At 32.1% G+C, this 26,307-nt stretch overlaps 4 protein-coding genes across 6 annotated transcripts in view; 2 read left to right on the top strand and 2 right to left on the bottom strand.

The window, feature by feature from the left end:
* The window catches only part of LOC144852664 (E3 ubiquitin-protein ligase TRIM9-like), a 36,736-nt gene extending 30,949 nt beyond the window's left edge, over window positions 1-5,787 (bottom strand). Inside the window, exon 1 of the mRNA XM_078710596.1 lies at window positions 5,000-5,787. Within this exon, the coding sequence (XP_078566722.1) occupies window positions 5,000-5,737 (738 nt within the window). The 5' untranslated portion in view covers window positions 5,738-5,787. The remainder of the gene's footprint in view (window positions 1-4,999) is intronic.
* LOC144852668 (radial spoke head protein 6 homolog A-like) overlaps window positions 1-26,307 on the top strand; it is a 115,322-nt gene that overhangs the window by 47,185 nt on the left and 41,830 nt on the right. The window lies entirely within an intron of this gene.
* LOC144852662 (golgin subfamily A member 5-like) lies at window positions 8,935-15,691 on the top strand. 2 transcript variants are annotated; one of them, XM_078710593.1, is made up of 12 exons: window positions 8,935-9,041; window positions 9,439-9,979; window positions 10,308-10,550; window positions 10,700-11,043; window positions 11,453-11,549; window positions 11,863-11,969; window positions 12,113-12,277; window positions 12,569-12,796; window positions 13,101-13,250; window positions 13,614-13,707; window positions 13,830-13,996; window positions 14,411-15,691. In XM_078710593.1, exons 2-12 carry the CDS (start codon window positions 9,499-9,501, stop codon window positions 14,516-14,518), a joined length of 2,184 nt encoding a protein of 727 aa, XP_078566719.1. In that variant the 5' UTR covers window positions 8,935-9,041; window positions 9,439-9,498; the 3' UTR covers window positions 14,519-15,691. The 2 variants fall into 2 exon arrangements, with proteins under 2 accessions (XP_078566719.1, XP_078566720.1); XM_078710594.1 differs by having other exon boundaries at window positions 8,954-9,071.
* On the bottom strand, window positions 16,328-26,271 carry LOC144852683 (alpha-soluble NSF attachment protein-like). Of its 2 annotated transcripts, none has more exons than XM_078710627.1 (8): window positions 26,026-26,271; window positions 25,320-25,399; window positions 23,752-23,868; window positions 20,415-20,595; window positions 20,016-20,274; window positions 19,652-19,702; window positions 19,271-19,404; window positions 16,328-18,868 (listed from the first exon to the last, which is right to left on the bottom strand). In XM_078710627.1, the coding sequence occupies exons 1-7, from the start codon at window positions 26,118-26,120 to the stop codon at window positions 19,309-19,311; spliced, it is 879 nt and encodes a 292-aa protein (XP_078566753.1). In that variant the 5' UTR covers window positions 26,121-26,271; the 3' UTR covers window positions 16,328-18,868; window positions 19,271-19,308. The 2 variants fall into 2 exon arrangements, with proteins under 2 accessions (XP_078566753.1, XP_078566752.1); XM_078710626.1 differs by lacking the exon at window positions 23,752-23,868 and adding an exon at window positions 23,929-24,045 and having other exon boundaries at window positions 26,026-26,270.

Here is a 26,307-nt window from a genome sequence, read left to right on the forward strand (position 1 = left end):
AGACAACTTAAAATTGAAATCTGTTTAGCTTTGAAAATGTAAATGTTGGGAAAAATTTGAAAATTGTGAAAAAAAAAGAATATTTAACTAAAGTGTTAGCAGAAAAGATGCAAATAAGACAAATAAATTGAAACATTGTTAGGACAAGACAATAAATATTAATAAACTCTTTTGAGTAAGATTATGATTCAATGAACTAAGTTTATAATAATAGATTTCATTTTTGTTAGGTTCATTCATTGAATAATAAAGATAGTTTAACTTTCTGGTAATCTTATCTCAATTGACGCAACACTCAATTTGAAAAAAAGAGTGCTCTAGAGGACTGCACTACAGTAAACTTAGTACATTTTTATCAAAAAATTAATGCCATAAAATTACATAAAAATGAACAAATTTGTTAAGACAATGACCTTACATGCTGTACGTGATACAATAAGACATTTTGCCATACTAATGAATATTTAATCAAATCTAAGGATTTGCAAGAATTCATTCACGTAGAAAGTCACATAAAGTTTGATAGTGTAGACACCAATTTGAAAGAGGTCATTTGAGCTAAAGTTCTGTTTTTTATTAATAAATAATTGATTTTGATAGGACAACACAAATTATTTAGTTAAATGCATACATTTTGAAATTGATTGTTATAAAGATGCCTGGGTATTCAATTAATAAAGCTGGGTTCCCACTAAGATGCAATGTAAGGATGTAAGTAAGCTCAACAAAGTAACTTGGCCAATCACAAGTGATGGATTATCGGAACTCGCATGTCTTTGCATCCAGGGTATCTAGTGGGAACCAAGCTTTAATAGCCAATTGGTTCAATCTTGTATTATTTCACTATATTTTTCAAAAATCCCCTTACAAAAAATGTACAAATGGTAGCCAGATTGAATGCACTTTTTAAAAAAATATAACAAATATTTGCAAGTGATATAATATAATATACAATAATGAAACAATAAAAGTATAAATATAAAATGATATAACAGACAAATGTTTTTGTATTCAAACTAGAATATGATATGAAAATGTGTGTCATATAGTATTTAAACATTAATTTGTTTAAATAATGACAAAGACTTGACAGGAAGACTCATCTATAAGATATTATGTAAAACAGATACAGTATTCATTAGAGAAGAATATCAATAGACAGACGGAATGTTCATTAATAACAAAGTATAAATAGACACAATGTCATTACCATTGAATGATGTATCTACTGTTTATTAAAGTATCAATAGACAAAATACAATTCATAGAAAACTGACATTAGACTGTTACTGGATATTAATTTGAAATTAAGAGATTTGCAGATGTTTTTCTTTTAATATTAAAGAAATCTTTTTTTTAACAACTGAAATAAAAATGAAACTAGAATTTAATTCGTCACTTTGACGAATTATAGGTGATCATTTTTATCATTTTAATGAAATTAATTTTTTTTTACATGCACGTACGTTAACATACGATCAGAAAATGTTGATGTATGCCATCCTATTATACGCTTATAGCGTTGAGTTGAGCCTATTATATGCCATATACATTATGTACTGTATATAATGTATATCTATATACAGTGTAGCATAGGTGAAATTACGGGACACACATCATGTTTTAATTGTTTGGTATGATGGAATTATCAAAATAAACTCGAAGATGACAATTTCGAAAGATAATGAATTGAGCAAATAAATACAAGAATTGGAAGAGAATTTGGCACGTAGAAGCGCTGTGCGCGCTCTTTGAAATTTGTATAACTTTGACGAAAAAGATGAAAAAACTACTTTTAAACTTCAACTGGCCATATGTTAACGTCACAACATCCGATAGGCTTATTTTTTATATGAATTCATATCTACATTTCATCAGCTTTCATAATAAATTATAATTATCAAGGTAACCTTTAATTCTGAAGAGCTGTAAGATATTCAAATTTACGGCGAAGGTGAAATTACACAACCTACGTTATTCAAGTTTTTACGCGTGATGACGTCATCAAAATAAAACTAGTGGCAGGTCATGAGAAAGTCAATTAATTGAGCAATCACATACTAAAAGTTGAGCGAAAATCAGGCACAAATTATTAGAGATGCGTTTGTTTGAATGTGATAAAATATGACAAAAGAGAAAAAAAACTTAATTTTAAATTCAAGTGGCCATTTGATGACGTCACAACATTTTGTACGTCAAATGTGTACATGAATTCATATCTACAACTCAATGGCTTCCCGAATAAGTTAAAAAAATTGGGGGTCATCTTGCATTCTGAAGAGTTATTTTCATTTTAAAAATGCCTTATTTTTCACCATTTTCAGCACTTTGATGCAATTAATTTGCGCATTTTGTCATTTTTAATGTGCTCGTATAGCGTTATCTTAAGTCGGAATGGACTCAAAATCGGTGAATGTACTAAGAATTGTGAGTAGATTGTGATTTATACATCAAATTTTATTTTTTACGCTTTCTAAGAATCGCGTGCGCAAAAACGCATTTTTGTGCAGTAATTTTTTGAAACGCGCAAATGGCCTAATTCATGCTCTAAATTGATCAAAACTTAATTTTGAGCGTTCTAAATTTTTAACGCGCGATTTCACGTGCATGACCTTGAAACGCGCAACTTTTTATTTGCTAATATTTTTACCCTTGACCTGAAGTTTACGTGTAGTGAATTTCATTAATATGTGATAATGAATTATGGAGATATGATTGATAATGTGATTTCGCAAAATGGCGTATAAATGTCGTCACGGATGAGTGATCACGCTGGAAAGCTTATTAGGATTAAGTTATATTATTTGAAAGATATTCTGAAATTTTGGTAATCATTGACATTAAACTTTTTGAGATAATTGTTACACAAAATAGTGTACAGAAACAATAAAAAGAAAAAAAATAAAGATTTCATACAATAACAATAGGTGATCATTTAGAATTCTAAATGATCACCTAATTAAAAGATTTGGCAGATGTTCATTTTTTTTCTTTAAAGAAACATTTTGTTCAAAACTGAAATTATGTATGTACAGTATTATTATAACTGTAAGCAACTATTTTGACTTTTTGACAAAAACGTTGAATAATTTCATATAATGTCAATAGGATATTGATATATCGAAAATTTATAGTGGAATATATAATATAGTTTTTGGTGATATTTTGGTTCTCCCAAATTACTGTCAACCCAATCCAAAGATTCTCAATAATGTCTTAATTATATCATATATATTATTGTTCTTTTGCCATTATTGAAACTACTACAGTAATGTTCTTGAAATCTGAAATCAGTGTGCCAAGAAACTAAGTGTTATTGTACATGAAAAGAAAAAAATATAAATTGTCTGTAAAACGTACATGTCCATCTTACATATTAATTTATGAGGTAGTTCTTTAACGTTTTATGAAAATTATTAATATTAGTAAGTAGAATCAATTTATTGTAAATGCTAAAAACATATTTTGATTTAAAAAAAATATAAGGTGACGAATTAATGTGCTTTACAATGTAGAAGGTTAAAAAGCTAACGGTAAGCACCATACTACAAAAATAACGCTTTGTATTTTACCCAGCGATGACTCACCACGATCCTTCCAACTCAACGAATTCTTTATCGTATACAAATTCACATTTCATTTAACTGGAGATAGTATCAGATATGTAAACACAAGAGAATCAAATAAAGAGGCGGTTGATCCACGCACAGTGTAATTAATTGCATGTGACGGTCGACTTCCAATTACAGAACACATCAAATTAAACAACGCTTTTAATTCCGACGTCTACTGTTTTAAATATTTATATAACTTAAGCCTTAGGCCTTAAGATGCGCAGTCATTTTAACATCCAAAATTGAAATTGTTGTAAAGAATCTATACTTTTAGGGAGAAGGGTTGTTTTAGAGGTACAGTATCACCTGTTAGCCATTTGTGCTTTTCTTGTTTTTTGTTGTGAAACTCAATGAATAAACTCAATAAATAATACATTTTACATTCTGATATATGTTTGTTATTATCAAGTTATTAAGAGTATTTTGTTTTGTTAATTTGTTTCTATTAGAATATAATCAATGAGAATATGTCATATTGATGAAATTTAAAAAAATATATTTGAGCCTTCAGTGTTTTTGAAAAATAGCAGGGATATATATATGCAACATTAATTATAGTGTCACCACATGAAATTTACAAAATATTAAAAATACTTTTGAATTTGTCTTTTGTTAGCAAAACAATCTGTGCATTTTTTTTCTATTCAATAAAAAGTATATAAATCATTGTAATTAATTTAAATGCCTATGGTTTCTCTTATCTACTGTTGATACTATCCAATACGATTAATCTCATGAGGCCTGCCAGGTTTCAATGAGTGCCCCATGGGGCATGCTGCTTTACAAGTGACTGCCCTTAAACCTGTAATCTGGCAAATTATGCGAAATTTGCTGAGCGTCATGACAAAAATCAATATCATTCTGGACATGCTGAAATTGCCAATAATAATTAAAGGGATATGAAAAAGGAAATCTTTATAGATTTTTAATTTGTTAGCTTGTATTCAAGCAGAGTGAGAAATATTTGTAGTAAGTTTTGGAAGGCCTCATTTTATGTACATATTCATAAAATGAGTGTAAAATTATATAATATGAAATACTGTATAATATATTATTATAAGATAATCATAAAATAATATTTTTTTACACTGGTCTCTGATTGGGAAAAATGCTGAGTAAATAAAAGTATTAATATAAATATATAAATGGAATATTTAATATTTATGAACTGTATATTTTATCAATATTATTATACTTCTAATGTAGGACCTATATGAATCATTTACTTACTTTTTAATATCAATAATTTATAAAAAGTCAAGTGGAAAAAAGTTAACTGTACACTGTAAATTAGTATGACCCATCTTAACCCTCTGGAGACATCGTCTCTGACCTTCAGACTAAGTGGTCACTTATGTTTGGGATCAAATTTAAGATCATCTTACCTTTTGTGTTTTTGACATTGCCCCGAGGGCCTTTACTTCATGGTTCATATGCTTCCCTTCCTGAAGACAAAGGTAACACACTGGCAGTTTACATAGCATACAATACATTGACAAATTCTCGTCGATATGTTCCGTGCAAGTCGAGGGTCCCGGATTCGGGGGTCGCACTTTTCCTTGAGTCTTAGTAGCCAATACAAGACTATGTTTCGCAAGAGGACCGCGAGCTGGATGGCACGTTTTCTGACATCCTTCACAATAAGAGACCTCGCATTGCTCGCAATAAAATTTAGCATCAAATGGCGATTTCTCACACATTTGACATTTTTGAGCTTCCATCGGTCCCGGGTGACGAGTTTGAACATATTTATCAGTTATTGTCTCCAATATTTTATTCCTTGGAAAACTTTTCACACCTCTGTCATCAAGATAAATTGTTCTATGACATTGAGGGCAGATAACTCTCAACGAATCGTTCTGTAGATGGCCTCCACCAGAGCTGGAGCTTGACCCGGCAGACGATGCTCCAAAACTGATACCACTGTCAGCTTCACTGACACGGTCTGCCTCTGGGTAGTCAAACTCGTTCAGTGGGGTTTGTTCACAGTAAACACTTGCGCTAGCCTGCCCACATACTTGTATACTTTGAGCACATGATAAACATATATTATGTGAACAAGGCAAAAGAATTGGAGATTTGTAATAGCCGCTGCAGGCTGGGCATCTCAATTCTACATCCATGCTTTCTTCCGTACTTTAAAAACCACGGTATCACTCTTTGACGTACTGTCTGCACTGACAACAGAACAATGCTTATCTCACTTCATTCACAGATTCATTTAGTATCGTCCATTCTATAACAGGGGCGCTTTAAATTTAATTACAAAATAATATGTTTATAATATATTTGAACAAACTTTATTACGGTAAAAATATTTTCTTTATACTATTTTATATCAACGAAATACGTCTCTAATACTTTATATTTCAAAAGAGCTACAAACACAGAAAGCTTTAGTTTAAAACCCCTTCGATTAAAATGGTAGTTCTTTTTTAAGTTCTTCCAGCAAATTCGCGGGAAAGAGGGCGCAAGTAGTACTTAGATAACTTGCCGGGTGTCAATGTTTTAAAAGAAAACAAATTAATAATGTATGATAAGTGTATTTGTTCATCTTCATCTTTGTTTTAAAATATATATTATTATTCTCAGTTTCTTTTCATTTTAAAATTCCAGACAGTGTTGCTGCAAATTTCATCAAATTTGAAAACAAGTTTACGACTTCCAAACATTAGGAATAGGCCTAAATTTACAACATTTTTCTATCATATAATTAGCATTATTAATTCTTGAATATTTATTTAATTACTATATGTTTTTTTTGTCTATTGTTATAATTGTAGGCCAATTGTCAGTGGTGGTATCATTCATAATAATAATGGGTGGTCTGTATAATATTTAATAATATATTACTGTAAGACAATTAAAGACGATTACAATTATGGATGGTGGAATAATTATGAATGCACAACCAATAGAGGATTGATTGAAAATAATTGAATTATGATTACTATTATATATAAATAAATTATTAATATTATAAGGAGTGGATACGGTATTTCCCCTAGTCTAGTATTATTGAATCAGAGCCATATATATATGGCCGGCTCTGTATTGAATCAGAGCCATATATATAAAGAGTTACGACATTGGATTATAGTCACGTGATATGCAGATCAATTTGTGTCAAACTTGTCTCCGTTATTGCATGTAAAGTATAGGAGCAAGAAAATACTTTTAACTTTTTCTTATATTTAAAAAAATGTAATTGCACATTTTACGGTGAAATATCGATGTGCACAGCGTACAGAAGTACTTGCGGCAAAGAATATTACGCGCGCGTGCGCTAGTACATTATAAAGTTCGATTGATTGATTTTGGAACGAAACATCCCATAACTACGTCCTATTAATAACAATTATGTAATATTTTCAATTCATAATGCATGCTTTGATGACTAAATAAAATAATAAAGTGTCGTGGATATATTTGTTAATATATTGAATAGGGTATGAACAATATTAAAATAATAAAGGCAAATTATTACAAATGAAATGATGAACGAGTCTCTGAAAGTTTGTGTCAAAAACACACAGAGAGTAATACTGTATAAAAAGATGGGTGAATTTGTGTGTTTTTTGTATTGGTTCATGCTTTGATGTATCCTGACTTGCATGTAGGCCCTAGCATTTATTCTTTTGTTATTACAGACACAATATATATATGTTACCAAATTAATACCATTAATAAAATTAATTACTAAAATAAAAACGGAATATAGGCGTTATTTCATAGACAAAAAAAATCTAAAAATAATGCATGAACTACAGGAAAACGCTATACAAAACAGACGCGCGCGCCCTCAGCGTGCGAATTCTTTGACACAAAAATGGCTTCTAATTTTCAATGTCGTAACTCTTTATATTTATGGCTCTGTATTGAATCAGAGCCATATATATAAAGAGTTACGACATTGGATTATAGTCACGTGATATGCAGATCAATTTGTGTCAAACTTGTCTCCGTTAAAGATGTATTGTCCCTTGAAACACAAAAAAATGAAGGTCAAAATATTCTAAATTTAAATTGGCCATATCAAAGTAATATTAAAGTTATTCACTTTAAGTCGAAAATTCGAGCCAAAAGCAACAAGTTTACGTAATTAACAGGTAAATTAGTTTGATTACATTTCGTCTGGAAAATCGTCGCGAGCGAAAGTAAACAAAGATTTCAAACCACGAGTACGCATTATGCATATGCTAATTAGGATTGTTTACAACTCGTCACGGTTGAGAAGGTATTTTCACACAGATCATGAGGAAGTTTTATGATTATGCATACAGAGTAGCCAAACAAGCGCGTTTCATTATGGGGTATGTTTTGATCGAAAACTTTGACTGGAAGTCAGAGTTATTTTTTAAACAAAAAAACGTCTGTATTTCAGTTAAATGATTTTTTTTTCGACAAATATTTGGTGATAGTTAATAACTATTATGATACTTCAAAATGACCCACCTTTTTTCGAAATCTGTTATTTTTTATTTTTTTGGAATTAGTCAAAGGGACAATACATCTTTAATGCATGTAAAGTATAGGAGCAAGAAAATACTTTAAACATTTTCTTATATTTAAAAAAATGTAATTGCACATCTAGCGGTGAAATATCGATGTGCACAGCGTACAGAAGTACTTGCGGCAAAGAATATTGCGCGCGCGTGCGCTAGTACATTATAAAGTTCGATTGATTGATTTTGGAACGAAACATCCCATAACTACGTCCTATTAATAACAATTATGTAATAGTTTCAATTCATAATGCATGCTTTGATGACTAAATAAAATAATAAAGTGTCGTGGATATATTTGTTAATATATTGAATAGGGTATGAACAATATTAAAATAATAAAGGCAAATTATTACAAATGAAATGATGAACGAGTCTCTGAAAGTTTGTGTCAAAAACACACAGAGCCATATACTGTATAAAAAGAGGGGTGAATTTGTGTGTTTTTTGTATTGGTTCATGCTTTGATGTATTCTGACTTGCATGTAGGCCCTATAGCATTTATTCTTTTGTTATTATAGACACAATATATATATGTTACCAAATTAATACCATTAATAAAATTAATTACTAAAATAAAAACGGAATACAAGCGTTATTTCATAGACAAAAAAATCGAAAAATAATGCATGAACTATAGGAAAACGCTATACAAAATAGACGCGCGCGCCCTCAGCGTGCGAATTCTTTGACACAAACATGGCTTCTAATTTTCAATGTCGTAACTCTTTATATATATGGCTCTGTATTGAATATCTTAAAAACGCCACCTATAATTCCTCATTAGTATTAATGACCTTTGACCCAGTGTAAAAGCAAAAACAAAAAAGTAAACGAAATTGATCAATGTTGATGTTTTCAATTTATGGTTTTTACTATGTTGTGATGAGATCAGAATACGATTTACTCATTTACTAACGCGGTAATAATAATAATATATAACTTGTAACTGGTTTGTATGGTTTATGGTTATTTGTAATAATTTAGGCCAATGAAAATGAGACTATATTTTGGTGTTCGAAGTTCCACGTCAGTAAAGTTCTATTTATTTGCATGGCTACGTCAACAACCAAGCAAGGCAGTTTGTGTGGGCTTTGGGTTCACTCCAAGCTGCATTGAGGTGGCCTAGGCTCTAGCCTAGACCTAAAATGGAGTTTATATTTAAATTTTACTGTTGGCATATGAATATATCAAGTTGTAAAAAAACAACAAATGTTGTAGCGAATAATAGGGGATCCAATCGAATGTAAATGTAATTAATAACAATTCTTTTTATTTATTGAATTTATCTAATTAAAGTTGTATTTTTTCTGTTTCAGATTGTTATGCTTTGGAGGTTATAGGCTAAACTAGCAGGGTTACCACTAGCTAGCTGCAACATGTCTTGGCTTCTGGGTAAAGCTGAGAATCTATTGAATAACCTAGACCAAAGTGCATCTCAAGCACTCAACACCTCAGACGTGAAAGACTTTACACCTATCCAACAACCTATTGACGAACACAATCCATTCAAACCAAGAACATTTCCAACCTCAGCGAGCTCTGTGACCTTATCCGCCACTCAGTTAGCCAACACTGCTAACATCCGCCGTACTCCTAGCGAAAGTGCTATTGGAAACCAAAGTTCCAATGCAAAATATAAAAGTTCTCCTTTAAGATCTAAAAAGGAAGATGATGAAAAACTTTTTGAGTTCCTAAACAGTTCAGACACAGATAAGAAAAAAGTTGATAAAAAACCGCAGAATGGTAAACATTCTCGACAATCTAGTACATCATCAAATGTCTCATCAAAAAGTGGAAAAACCGAGGGGAGTTCAAGTACCGGTACCGGTATTGTAATAACAGCTACAGATCAAACAGGTAAATACCAGAAAAAAAAGTGACATCTACCAGGACTTGAACCCATAACCCTGATATCATTAGTCTTGCATCTTTACCACCAGGCTACAACTTCACTTAAGGTTAATAGGGAAGATCTACCTTTTGAGAGTGGATAATATTTACTGTGGTACAGTAGAAATGTTTGAATCAGTCAGCCACTCTAAATAAAGGGTGTGACTTAAGCTCTGTTTACACTATCAAACTAGTGTAGACAGAGCTTTAGTAGTGAGTAGGTCTGCCGAAGTTAGTTTCAACATGAGCCACAGTTTACTTACATAAAATATCTAAATATTTTTTTATACAACAGCCAATGATGATGTACCAGAAATCCAAGAACCAGCACCAGTAGGCACACCCCATTCGGAAGCTGATGCCAGTATCGACATTCCTGATGCCATTCTTGAGAATCGATACCAAACCGGACAATTAGATGAGACCTCGCAACGTGTCTCCACATTGGAATATGAGAATAAGTTATTAAAGAATGAGGTTACCTCGCTAAATCAGGAGATGTCAACGGCATTGCAGAGGTCAAAGAAGGCTGAAGGAGGTAAGAACAACTTCATGATCAACATTCTTGCTGTCATTGGCATGCTCTTATCATTCAATGCAGTAAGGCATTACCACATTCAATAACATAGAGTAGCAATTTTACGAATGTATCCTTATCTTAATTGTAGTACTATTATTATTTTAAAGAACTTGTAAAAGTCAAAGATGAATTAAGAAAGAAGAGATCTCAGATGTCCGAGTCTGATGCCATCATGAGGCAACTCCAACAGCGAGAAGACGACCTGATGGAGGAACTTAATGCAAAGAATTCGCAGCTGGGTGTTCTACGGGTCCGCTTCCAAGAAGCCGACGAAGAACTTAAGGGAAAAAGGAAACAAGTTGATTCACTTTTGAGCGAGAAAGAAAGAATTTTGAAAGATCATTCAAACTCTAGTGGTGTACATGGACAAGCATTGGACTCTGTCAATGATAAGCTTAGAGATGCTGAAATTGCACTAAAACGAGAACATGAATCCTATCAGATGGCTCAGGTAAATCTAAAGCTCTGTCTAAACTTTATGACAACAAAAATGTGATGTGCCCATATGGACATGATGATGTCATATTTGGGCTTATCACTACAATATTTGGTATCACATCACACTTTTTGTCAAACTAGTTTGATAGTGTAAACAGGGCTTTAAATAGTGGTCATGCTTATGTATGGAAAGCCAAGTATGCCAATTAACATACAATCCATTCAACCCTAATATAATATAGATATACTGTAATAATAATAATTAACCTGATAAACTGACAGCCTTTCCACAAAAATCTTAGCCTATTCCAATGACATTGCTTCTTGAGGAGTTACTGTTTATTTAAAAAGTAATGACATATTTAGAGAAATATTATTTGAATTAATTAATAGTTTTATGTTTCTTGTTGTACTGTATGTAGAATGAATTTATGCAGAGACAGAGTAAGCTGGAGGATGAGCAGAAGTCATTAGCCGAATCTTACGCATTAGCCCAGAAGAAATATATTGATGAAAAAGGTACAATACTGCAATAGTACCCCTCCTTTGGGACACCTCTATTCAGCACCCACCCCCTTATCCCGTAGAACGAACGAGGGGCAATACCCTTACAACACCCCTATCCCATGAAAAGAATGTGGGGAAATATATGTGTTGCCACTACAACCAACCTTTAATCAAGGGAACCCCTAATATAAGGTAGCGCATTGTTAAGTCCCATGGGTGTTCCCTTATATTAGTGCTTCTACTTCTATATCTCTTTGAATAAAAAAGATACTTTAATATCAAGTATATAGGTATCATAATCAGCATTCCGACTCTCTAATTGTAGCTCGAGCAAATGAATTGTTATCACAAACAAGAACATTGAAGAGCAACATGGAGAGTGCAAAGCAAGAATTAGCAGACTACAAGCTAAAAGCTACAAGAATATTACAGGTATGAAGAACAGTTGCCAATATATTACTCTTTTTATGCCCAATATCCTGAATAAATGAATTACCTATTATATCTAAACACAAGGCCTGAACTTCAAAAACATCAATTTTGGAAAATGATGTGATTTTTTTCTTGCATTGTAGTCAAAAGACAAATTGATAAACAGCTTGAAGGAAGGAGCAGTAGCTATAGAGGGCCAATCTAGCAGTTCAGTAGAACTGGAAGAAATATCAAACGAAAGAGATTTGCTACGAGAAGAACTTCACCAGTCCAATACTAAACTTGAAACTCTTAGAATTGAAATTCAGGTGAGTAGAAAAATAATCTATAACAACAATGAATGAAACGTAATAATAAGGTTCAATGTTATGAACAAATCATTACTTTCATCCGAGAATCATTAAACATGTTTGACAAAAAAAGTGTGATGTGCCCAAATATGGTAGTGATATGTCCAAATATGGTAGTGATATGACATCATCATCCATATATGGGCACATCGCATTTTTTTGCCACATCAATTTGATAGTGTAAACAGAGTTTAACAGACTACATTGTTATTTGTGGAAGCTATGAAAAATCTGTCATATATTTTGAAGGATTTGGAAATGATGCAACAGGCAGATTCAGAGACGGCACAAGACCAAATCCAAGATCTGCAAGATCAACTGGAGAAGGCAAGGCAGAATACTAGAGAGTGTGAGGCAGATCTGGAGAAAAAGAATGAGGAATTAAGATACATCCAAGACGATAGTCACAAACAGAGACTGAATCTACAAGCAAAATTACAGGAAAAAGATGAAGAAGTTGTAACATTAAGAAACCAGGTGATTGAAGATGCTCATTGTATCCTGGGGTCAGATTTATTAAACATGCTTAGAAAAAAAAATCATCTTTTTTGACTTAAGTCAAAATAACCTAAGCAAAAACAAGAATATTTTCTTAAATCTTAGATGACAAGTCCATGGTCATTCCGCAAAGATAAAACAAACTAGTTTGAAATAAAGCTTTAGTTTTCACTTAAGCACTTCTTACTTACTTTGACTTAAGTAAAAAAGATATGCACACTACCATTAGACCACTGGGACTTTCTTGATATGTTAAATAATGTATTTAATGTATTTTTAACAGTTGGTAGCAAAGCGTATGAGTGGCACAACACAGGCAGAGTTAGAAAATCGTCTACACACATTGACAGAAAGTCTTATTCAGAAACAAACGATGCTGGAAGCATTAGGGACTGAGAAGAACTCACTAGTACTACAACTAGAAAGAATGGAGGTATGATATACAGTAGATCCCCTATTAGGCAGACACCTTTAGGAGCCAACTGTCATCCTAATATGGATGTCCTCTTTATACGGGTGTTCCTGGAATAGGGGTCGGCCGTAGTGTTTAAACATCTCTGATCCCTTGTTTGTTTTGTGGAAAAGTATATCCTTAATAAGGGTGCCAAAAAGACGGTTTCTACTGTATTTAGAGAATCGCCAATAGAAATACAGTAACTAAAAACAGGAATATGCTGTACCATAAATTAGTTGTTATATTTATCTTGGTACAGTAGTATCTACACTGGAAAAAAATAAACAGTAAATAACTGATGAACTATCAAATGTCATGTCTCTCCTAATTTTTTTTGAACAGAAAAACCACAAAGACTCGCAAGGAAGCCATCATGTAATGAACAGTAACCACCGCAATCACACCGTGACCTTTAACCATGTTGAAGACGAAGAAGGTATGTTGAGGTCATCACATCAAATAATATAAAAATGCTACACAATAAGACTTGCATTGGTAATTTTTAAGTGCATAAAAGAAATGAAATTTGTTATCTTAATATTTTTATATTGTTTTTAGGAGCCCGACAACGCACCTTGCCATCATTTATGCGAGAGGAGCCTAACGATCCAGTCGTGACCAAAAATGTGAAAAGGGCAGCAAACACAATAGACAAATTCAGCATACGACTAGGAGTATTCCTAAAGCGATATCCAATTGCAAGAGTTTTTGTTATTTGTTATATGGTAAGTTAATCTGGTACATTTAGAATAATTGAAAGCAATAAAAGGTGTAATAATAGGTGTATTTGACTGGTCACTCAGAAACACTCTACTCCTAATGCTTGCATATATAAAAAGAGTTTGAGGAGCTAGATCTGCTCACAACAGCCTAATCTAAAGCTCTGTCTACACTATCAAACTCTATGTGATGTGCTCATAAATGGACATGATGATGCCATATCATCACCATATTTGTGCATATCACTATCATATTTGGGTACATAGATACATTTTTTTGTAAAACTAGTTTGATAGTGTAGACAGAGCTTAATATGCCTAATCCTATTTGGTTTAGGCCAAGTTGAGCTTCTGCCAAGATGAAATGTACCCTAAACACTATTTACATAATAAATTAATTGTTTAATTATTGTCTTTCAGATTATGTTACATTTATGGGTGATGGTCGTGTTACTGACATACTCGCCAGAAATACACAATGATTTTCATCCGTTTGATTCCAAGAATCCAAACCCTCATAACAAATGAAAGACAGAATGATAAATAAGAACATTTTACCTACAAGAAACACAACTTGTCAATACTAGGCTGGACCACAATGTTCTGGAAGCATTGTATATGGAATTTGTACCTTTAAATAGAGTACAGGAATGCATTGCGAGTTACCTGTAGTAATAAACAGAAAAGCGATTATTATAGTATATGCGCAACACATTGTACTACCCACAATGCATCAGTCATGCTGAGGTTATCAAAGTATATGGTACAGGGTTAGAAATTTCATAGATAACTAGTCTAAAGCTCTGTCTACACTTATCAAACTTTATGTGACAAAAAAATGTGATGTGCCCATATATGGACATGATGATGTCGTATCACTACCATATATGGGCACATCACATTTTTTTTGGTTAAACTATAGTGTAGACAGAGCGTAACTTAAATACAATGCATGTTTATTCTCAATTCTTGTTAAAGGTAAATAACATCACTATTTTATGTTTTAAAACAAAGGAAATATTTTTTATTCCGATTGCTTGAATTATCCGCATTAGTTAGAGATTCATAATACAGTCAACTCTCCCAAATTAGGCCACCCCAAGGATGTCCGGTCATGGGGAGAGTTGACTGTATTTGATTTTGCCCAAGTTTTCATTAAATTTGGTGAATGAATATAATTAACAATAGTTTGTCTAAATTATTGTTAATAAAAGGGAGTGTTTTAAAGCGCGATTAGTGTTGCAAGACTTTTTTTTTATTCGGACTACCCCAATACCAGAATTTGGCATAATTGAAATTGCAACATCCAGTCTACTGTATCAATGTTGTATTGGCATACAGCAGCGTGTGATTTAAGATATGTTAAGTATATTATTGACTATTGATAAATTATAATAAAATATAGATGGTTTACCTTAGCTACCAAATTGTTTAAATTGCTGTTTTACCTTATTTTAAATACCTAAACATGATTGCACTGTTTGAAGATATATGGGTGCGATGCGACCATATATGGGTGCAATGAGACTATATATGGGAATGTTATATTATTGATTTCTTTGTATTGTATTTGATCATGTGACTTATTTTATTTACATTTTCAATTTATTTTAGTAATAAAGCAAATCTATTCCATAATGGACTTAGAAATACTAGGACACTTGTAAATTAATAAATAATAAAATACATTAATTAAAATAATATACTTTGTGAGTGGTATTTATTTTTTTGCATCCAATGTAAATGTTTGTACGTAGTGCATTAGGATACAAGATACATGTAAAATACTTCAGCTGGAAATACCAACTGGTGGATTAACATAAAGCTCTGCCTACACTATCAAACTAGTTTGACAAAAAAAAGTGTGATGTGCCCAAATATGGTAGTATTGTAATATGACAATCCATCGTGTCCATATATGGGCACATCACATTTTTTTGTCACATAAAGTTTGATAGTGTAGACAGAGCTTAACAAAGATAATAACTAATAACTTGGGTGTTAAGTCTAGGACCTAATGTAGCTTGTACAGCTGTGTGTAAAGCATATTACTGTACCGTACAACAAAACATATAACACAATCAAATTATAACTATGTTCAAATTTAAATTAAGTGTGGTACTTACTCAAGGTAAGGTGTTCATGCAGTTATCTCCTATTCCTGACCCAAACTTTCTAAAATTTGACTGCTAGCTGAAACAGATTTTTTTTTTTTGTGACGATCAAATCTTTAAGGTTATCAGACTTTATCGTTAACAATTCTATAACCCTAATAAATATGAGCACACCTAGATGTGAAAATGATAAAAGAAAATCACAAACATAGTTTCTGTTGAATTCTTTGATAACACATTTTATATTCACAATGAACATGATACAATTCCTCCAAGTAAAACTTCACATATATATTTCTTTCTCAGCATTTTCATTTACAATAAAATCTAGCGGTATAATATTCATTAGAAATGAACCAGTATAGAACTGAATTCAGACAAAAAATACATGCACAAATTTGATATCTTTAGGGACCATGTCAAAATGACTCTACTGCAGTTGCTGCAGTAACTAAATTTGTTGGCTCCTTTTCACATATTGTACTGTTTGTATGATGTGAATAAAGTTGAAAGTCTAGAATAAATTGTTTGTACTGCAATAATATGTGATTGTATAAGTCTATGAGGCAGTCTTTGCAATCAAAGTGTGTGCGATTACCCAAAAAAGGTTGTTAAAAAATTGTATATAAACAAGTTTAAAGAGTAAACAAAATGTAGTTACTGCAGTAGAATAATGTAGTTACTGCAGTAGAATAATGTAGACACATTCCCTTACTTTTCCAAGATCCAGTATACACAAATTTCATAATCAAAATACTGCATTGTTGTCTTATATCAGACAAAATACAAATGATTAAATATGGACTGTGGACTTGTCAAATAAAATAACTTTTTCCAGTCACCATTTTGGCGCCTCTAAGAATTACAAGAACTAGTTATTTCTAAGTGTTAAAAAGACCACGAAATAGCACAATACAAATCAGTTTAGAATTTTGATACATCTTCAACTCTCATATCTCAAACAGGTAATAACGATTTCATTTCTGACAGAGAAAAATTATAAATATTTTATGAATATAAATATTTCAAAATACCGATAATAAAGTATTCTTAATATAATTACACTTATAATAATAAAAAGAAAAAACAATCAAAAATTGTAAAAAATATTTAAAACAACAAATTATACACCTATCACATAATTTCAAGAGTTATAAAGACATATATGTTTTAATCATTAATGTTAACAAAAGCTACCCAAACATTGATAAATTAAGTGAAACAAATGTTTACTGAATGCAATTGACTACAGAAAATTTATGATCAAGGATTTCTGCAAGTAAATATTTTATTTATTAGTATATTATTTATATTAAATTTATAATACAGTTAACATTCAAGATCAGTGAAAACGAAAATACTCTAAAGACAACTTATTGTGGTTTCTCTGCATTATATCCAAAACCATTCATAAAAAAAAACCCTTCATATGATTTCAAAACTGCCGATGACTGGAGAAGAAAATCGGGGTGACATGATGGATAACTCTTCTCACAATGCAACTAATTGCTGCCATATTGAGTACGTTCCTTACCGCGCAATAATCTACCACCATTCGGGTACATCCACAATCAGTTCCCTTGACATCATTACAGCCACCACAGAAATAAAAGACCTATTCCAAAAACATTCGCTTCTCAGACTTTAACAATAAACTACACAAGTTTTAACTAATCGTGTAAAATCTAACCTGGCAGAGTAATATTCAATATTGCCTGGGTTTAGTACATACGATATATAAGCATATATTATTACAATTTTGGAGGGACAAATAAAGATAATTGTTTACAATATGTGTGCGTGTATCAGGGGATTTAACATAAGTGATGTGACAATAATACATATTTGTGACGTTACTCCTGTAATTTCTATTGGTCGATTGATTTTAAAAACTATTTCAATAAACAAACCTAGTTATCTAAATAAGAATTTGATCGAGTAGATAACATTTCGCGTAATTTTTTCGGAAAACTATAAAAGCGATTTACAATGGGTGAATTTTTTAATGGAAATTGATCAGTTATAAATTGTGTAATTCTTATAATGAACAAAATTCCAAATACAGAGCATGAGTTGTAAATATTCTAATCACTAGTTTCACACTTAATTTGTGAATACAAATTTTACAAAGAGACTACCTCTATTAAAGGACCATCCTTTTCTTCCTCATCCAAAAATTAAAACATTCTTATACATTGTTATATTTATTTATGGTCATTTACATATTATTTCAGGGATTTACTTGTTTCTTCCAACAAGCAGTGGTGTAACCAGGAGCGCTTACCAGGGGCCCTAAACCTTACGGGGGCTCACTGAGTAGGGGTTGAAGGAAGCAATAGATATTAAAAAATGTTGAAAAATGCTAAAAACACTTAAGGCCTCCAGCTTTGGAGGGCTACTGAGGGACGCTAAAACTGGGGCCTCAGGCCTCTGCGTTACGCCACTGCCAACAAGATAGCTGTTGAAAAACTAGTTGGCATGGGCCTAGGTACATATTTATGGTCTGAAATAATTTGTAGATGATGCCCCCAATTTCCAAACTATGGTCCTTTAATAGCATCTCCAATATTATAAAATACAATAATTCGTTTGTAGAATACACTAGTAACAGCCAACAAGACATATCAATCAACCGTATATTATTACCATCCAGTTTTACAAGTTAGTACACTATGTCAATAAAAATGTTGACAGATTTCATTAAAAGGGAATCTGGAAGATCCATTAACTGCACTCTACGTAAACTCGCCTTTAACAAGCCATCCTGATGGGAAAAAACATGAAGAAATAAGCATGGTATGTGGTTAATGGCAATTTGTGACTACAAACACAGTAGGGCATCCACTTATAGTCTGAAAGCTTTTTCTGAGGCAGCACCAACATTGTGGAACTCCTTATTTTAATTCAACAGTGGGCTATTAAATTTAACACGTTTTTTTTACTTTTAATTTATGTACAGCACAGACTGCTCATATAAAGCTCTGTCTACACTATCAAACTTTATGTGACAAAAATTGTGCCTATATATGGACATGATGTCTTATCACTACCATATTTGGGCATAGCACTACCATATTTGGGCACATCACACTAGTTTGATAGTGTAGACAGCGCTTAAGAATAAGTAATTTTGTAACGATGGCAACATTATAGATATTAAACTTACCATTAATTAAAACGATTCTTTAATATATTATAGTATGATTATGTAAGATCCATGCCACCGATAGATTTCTTGATTCGAAGTAAAATTGTTGTTAGCCATTGGTCAAGTCTAGAGATTGAGTCGTATTCTTTAACCTGTAAATAGAAGATAACTTGTTACTCAAAATTGCTGTTGAAATTGAACACATACAAGATGCTCTACATAAACAAAGACTTGAACAACTCTTTGGGAATTGAGGTGGTTTTTCGTCATGATAAAAAAAGGGGATACAACAGGATTTGAACCCAGGACTCTGGGATGGGGAAGCCAAGCATCTTAACATTTTTTGGGTCTTTCTCATCTTTTTAGATTTGTCTACAGATTAGGAGGTATACAACTTACAGCATCGGTATAGCCATCAACATCTTCCTCTTCTAGGGCTGCCAACAATTTCTGAAATAAAAATTAATACAAAAAAACTATAAAAATACTGAATACAGAGAAATGAAATACTGGACAGGTACACATCCAGTGGTGTGTTTACATTACCCTTTATAGAACCACACTTTCAAGGTGTCTAAAGCTCTGTCTACACTATCAAATTTTATGTGACAAGAAAATGCCATATTTAAGCCTGATGATGTCCTATCACTGCCATATAAAAGCCTATCACTACCATATTTGGGTACATCACACTTTTTTGTCACATAAAGTTTGATAGTGGAGACAGAGCTTGAGTGTTGATTTGACAAAGTATGGTACTCACATTAAGAAGTTTATATTCACGACTATCAGCAAAAGCAGGAAACATCTCTTCGTACTTTTGTACGGCGTGCTTTGCGTTTAGCGTATCTATACACATGTTACACAAAGCGGCCTTAAAGAAGTAATCCTTAGCGCTGTACTTTAATAACGGGGTATTCAACGACACTTCCGCAACCTCGTTATAGATGTCGACGGCCTTGCCGTAATTCTCTAGTTGAGCGCTGTACTGGGCAACTTTCAGGAGGCATTTATTAGCTGAACTGTAGGAAAAAAAATATATTATTATTTTTAATTCACTATGTAATTTCTTTATAAAGTCAAAAAATATACCTTAACCAACGAATTCGGTCATATGACAAAGTTTATCTGATGTTAATAATGCGACAAAAGAAAAACAAACCTGGTAGAGTCCTCTCCCTTATAGTAGTCTGCTGCCCTTTCGTAATACTCAATAGCTTTCTCTAGATCGATGGAGTTGCCTTCGTAGATCTCCGCCACAGATATAAGATGTTTAGCTGCGATTGCAAAACGCCCCATGTCTGTGAAGATTTCTATGGCTTGCTGCAAACATCTCACAGCCTCTATAGAATAAAAATATAAATGGAACTATGAAACATTTAGTTACCCCAATCAGAATTAGAGATCTTATAATTGCAGGATACCATACCAGCAACATGAATTAAAAACTGATTAGTGATGTGATAGCTATCGTAACTACTGTACACCAAATTCTGTGGAGGCATTGATATATGACCAATTGTACTGTGCAACATTCAAGTCTTGTATCTCTCAAAATAAATTGTCCATTTTGCGTAACTTCATTAATATTTATGTACTGCACACTACCATGGTGTTGCATGATACAAACAAAACCAAACTCAAAATATATTAAGTACACTAAAACACATACATTATATAGCTATCCAATCATGTGTGTACATTGTAATGTGACCCAAGATTAGATAACCATTGCTTCGACCAGGACAGAGTAATTAAAATGTAATGTGCTGAAATCATTAAAACAGCACACTGAATTAATACATAATTTCAGATTTTTGTATTCTTGACAAAGAATATCAAAATAATGTTTTATATAAAAATGTAGATATATAATACTTCAAGTATTGAGAAAATGTCAATATTTTGGTAAAAATACTGTACATTTTTCTGGAAAATAAATGAATGCATTAAATTATGCAAATCATATTTAAAGATGTAGTCTGTTGAAAAGATTATACGCTCCAGTTACTAATGCGATTAGTTTTCTTAATTGAAAAATTAGTTATTAGATTAGTAATACAATAACCTTTATATAAAGTAGATAAGCTTTGATAATGATATACCATGTAGTTTAGGCACATACATATGATAGAGCAAAGTAAAGTTGACCTAAACTTACTACTGTAGTAACATTACATACATTACAGGTGTCTCCCTAAAAGGCTTTTTTTTAAACTAGACAAGAGAACCAGTAAAGTTCTATTTTTACTGGTCCTCCACTCTGGTCACAGAATATCAGAATAATACTAGGGAGGCCTTCAATTAACTAAAAATGAGGTAAAGACAATCAACCTTGTAGTAATTTAGGTGTGAAATATCGTGAAGAGATAAATTATTGATATTTCGTCAGATTTTATTGATTGTAACTGGCCAATCAGACTTGTTATTTGACTATTTAACTGGTCCGCAACGCATATAACTGGCCATTGGCCAGTGGATCAGTGTTATTGCAAATGCTGCTGACATAAATTTTCCTTAGTTTTTCCTAATCCAACACAATTCAAGAAAAATTTAAACAACATTTACCAATATGTAACCACAGGTGACAAACTGAATTGTGACATGCTATAACACAGTGGTATTGACAAGGATTACACTATACACATTATCTACTTATTATAAAACATTCTAGAATTCTTGTGAAAATATGCAAACAATCTTTCACAATTTATTCAAATGGTAAGAATAGACAATATTGAACTGCCGTACAAAATGCAATGATTATGGAATGAATAAGATAGGTAAATAGAAACAATTTCATGTACATAACAACAATCTTTATAATAAAGTATGTGAATAAGAATAAATGACATTAAAATGTATATTGTTATGTTTATTATACACTCAAGCACTTATTCATGATCTGGATTCAGTCTAACATGCAGATTATTTTGCATATATATTCATATCTGAAATTTGGCAAAAATTAGGGGGTGGGCTTATTAACAATGCAATAATGTAGTGTTCTCCTAAAGCCGGTTTTGCCAGCAAGATTTTCTGGTCAAAAATTGGCTCCAACCTGTCTATTAAAAAAACTGGTAGTGGTAGGTTAGGCCTAGCCATTAAAAACAAATATCAATCAAGGGCTATATTTTGTCAATTGGATAGACAAAGTACAATATTATTTGACTTCTTTGTATTTAGTAAATTAGTTACATCTAATACAGTATATAAATAATTTGTTACTTTACTTAATTTGTCGGAATTGATTTTTATATTGGGAGAACACCGTTTGCGTCTGAATTTAGCCTAAATTGGGGAGTGGGATTTGTAATAATATAGATAATATGTCTTTATAAACATCAAAGGCAGAAGGTTCTGGGTTCGAATCTCGGTTGGAGCGACTTTTTCTCATTCTCACAGATTTCCTCATCTTATTGTTTCAAATTAATATTTATTTATATATATCTGGCGTGATGGGTGAATGATTAACATAATTGCTTTATGTTTTTTTTATTGATTATTAGATTACAAATTTTAAACAAAAACGATGCAGAGAGTATAGAAAAACATGCAGTCATTCAAAACAAGTCATCACTAGGGAGCTCTCGAATTGCGACAACCAATGACTAGGTCAGGTCAATGTGTTGTCGGTCGTTGCCTGGACCTAGAAACAATAAAAACTGTGTCAAGGCGGGGAGCGAAATACATCCAAATATCTCCACATGCACACAATGAATTGATGTAGTTTGGTTGTCGCGAACTGAAAGCATACTATTTATCAATGCGAAAAGGAACATGCACACCATACTGTCAATACAACTTTCAGTTTATACTCAATTACTTATACTGTACAATGTTCAGTTTGACACTTGTGAAACAAAACTACGTATAAACAGATTAAAAACCCGCCAGCCAAATACAACAGCAAGATAGAGAATCCCATGAAACGATTATATGAAAGAGTTGCATATATGGAACACATGACCTCCTGTTTACATGTGTGTACATGTGAATTTATTGTACATAGAGGCAGAGACAGAATTATATTTGTTTCAATTTTCAACTGTAATGTTTGTTATGAATATTGTATGTATTGACAATTAAAATAACCCACCCAATCAGATTTGCTATGATCACCGAGAAAAGTAGCAGGCTAATTTGTTACTGAGCATTGTAAGTAGCACAGTTAGATAGTGTGCAAAGAGCGCAACTTGTAGCTATTGTTGTGGCTGGCAGGTTACCCAACAAGCTGAGGCAAGGTGCAGAACAATTTCCCTTTCTGAACTGAGTGTGGATTGCAGCTGGGAGGACACAAAATCATGGCCTTAAATTTTAAAAAATTGTTCCTGTATAAAACATGGACGAATTACAAGGAGTTGTTAAATGGTCCATTTATTGAATAACAAATGTTTGTTATATTATTTGTTTAGTGTTTAGGCCATGTTGGGACAGACAAGCATTCAGACAAGGCACAAAGCATTCTGCAATCCACCTCTGGATATTGTGTCTGATACCTTCGCCGTCAACTTTCTTGAAACAGGTTCCAGCGTCCACAAGTCTGTAGCCAGCACGGTGTTTCTTTTTCATCTTTTTTTCTAACGAAGCAGATTTTTTAAATGCCATTCCTGCAGCTAGATTTCAAGAGATAGAAAATAATCATTAGATTTTTAGAAAAATTAACCAGAACTTACCATCCCCATCTGTTTTCTTGAAGCAAGTGCCTGCATCGACACAAGCGCTTGCCGCGTCATGCTTGTTCTGTAGCCGTAGATGTATTTTAGCAGATTCGTAAAATGCATTTCCAGCAGCTTAAAGCATAAACAAATTATTAGGTAAAAAAACAGGATGTAAGCTCTGTCTACATTATCAATCTAGTTTGACAAAAAAGTATGGTACGTGACATCATCGTTTCCATATATGGGTACATCACATTTTTTTGTAACATAAAGTTTGATAGTGTAGACAGAGCATTAAAAAATGATATAGTTATAAAGTGCATACAGCCAAATCTTAAGATTGAACTTACAAAACATAAGGAGGCAAGACTACCATAATTTGACCAATCACAATGCGATGGGTCATCCAAACTGTCGCTTATGATTGGTCAACTCACTTGCATTGTGCCTACATTGTTGTGAATTGCTGTGATTATTTTTCAAAACTTGATAAAAACGATTGCAAATGCTGGACTGGTTTAAAATATAGTGGACAAAAAAGGGCATTCACCAACTTTAATAAATAAATTAAGTATTACAAATTACACATTCATAATAAATGATGCTAATCAAATTAATACATTCACTAGTAATAATAAATAAAAGCTTTATACGATCAACTTGATAATGATATGGAAATAGTAACACAAAAAAGGTAAAAATACTGCTTACATGTCTCGGATTATATGGACAATTTAAAGAAATATATTTTTTAAATTTTTTGTTGACATACTTAAATTGTCTGTCAGACAGACAATGGTTTTTGGTTAATATTAACTGTTTCTTTTGTCTTTTTATAAGTGAAATAATTATTTTGGGGTTGTTTATTTTTTTACAGTAAGTGACTTTATTAAAAAATGGCCCATTTAAAGTCTGATTTGATTAATCTTCATTTTTCATGTTTTTGGGAGACAATGTATATTTAATATTTTAATATGGTTTAGATTTATTATCATTTTTCTTTAAGATTTTTTGTCCATTTATTTAATATTAACAACAAATATTTGGCATTTTTTTAAACAATAGGTAGTTACAATGCAAATGAAAAAAAAATGTGGATTTTAATCTTTGTTTAAACAGAATATAGTAAGTGGACGGTACAGTATTATAATAGGCTTCATAGTGACATCTGATTTAGTTACTAAACTATAATAGGATTTATTTCAATCCACATTTTTTTTCATTTCAATTCATATTATTTTTGATTGAAATCTCTAAAATATGGATTGAAATCTGTCATTTTGTCATTTCAATCCACAATTTGGGGATTCAAATATAATTCATTCATGCTGTTTGTTTCAAGTTTGTTTTCACATAGTACCTGTAATGATATTTACATCTTTTGTTTTAATAAATAAATACCTTACCGGACCATGCTTTTGCCATTTTAAATGAATTTGCTGCCCGTTGGTAAGTTTCACTGGCTTCTTCTAGTTTTGATGTTGATCTAAAATTAGCAAATTGTAAATCGTTAATATGTCGAAACAATATTATTTTAAATAATATAATATAGCAATAAATGCTGAAAGAGCAGTTTTTTGGCGCTTTTTTTTGTTGGTTATAAATATTATTATTGTTTGTAACTCTTAATTTTATGTCTACAGACAGTACAGTCTATTAATTATTAAAATATTGAAGAAAAAACAATAAATATTTTTGAGAAGGAAAAGTCAATTATGAGCAAGGAATTGAAAGACAAAGGGAAAGGAAATTGACATTAACAAAAGCGGAATTAAGACCCTATCCTCCGACAGTGCCTGCCTGTACTGCATGTGGCTAAAAAATAATAATTAAATTATTCATTTATTTAATTTTAAATTTAGGCCTAGGTTATTTAGGCTATTAGTATTATTATAAATAAAATTCTTTACAATATTTAACCATAGCCCTACTGGTCTACTTAGGCCTAGACTATATAGAGTATGGTACTGCCTATCAATCATACAGTATAATATAATTATTTAACAATTTACCATACATAGGCCTAGGCTAGGCCTACACCTTACGAATTATCAACACTCTGGCATGCAGCATATCACGCGATCCGAGCGATTAAAGAAAAACAAAACATACCCTCCAAACAGGCCTCCGAAAAAAGTCTGCGACGACTTGACTTTCTTCTCAGCTTCAGCAATGAGCTCTTTTCCTTTCTGCTCTTGATCTGCCATCTTAAACAGAGTTTTTATAATCTAACTGCCAAAAATGCACGTATCAAAATCAATCATATACGCATAAAAATAAGAGGTTTTACACGTCAATATGTATTTACATTGACTGAATATCACTCAGCCATTTTCATTTCAGCTCGAAATATTTCTGAGCATGCGTAAACTTTTACAGTGATGACGTATGGCA

Source organism: Antedon bifida, chromosome 9 (genome assembly GCF_963402885.1).
Source record: "Antedon bifida chromosome 9, ecAntBifi1.1, whole genome shotgun sequence".
NCBI classification, from domain to species: domain Eukaryota; kingdom Metazoa; phylum Echinodermata; class Crinoidea; order Comatulida; family Antedonidae; genus Antedon; species Antedon bifida.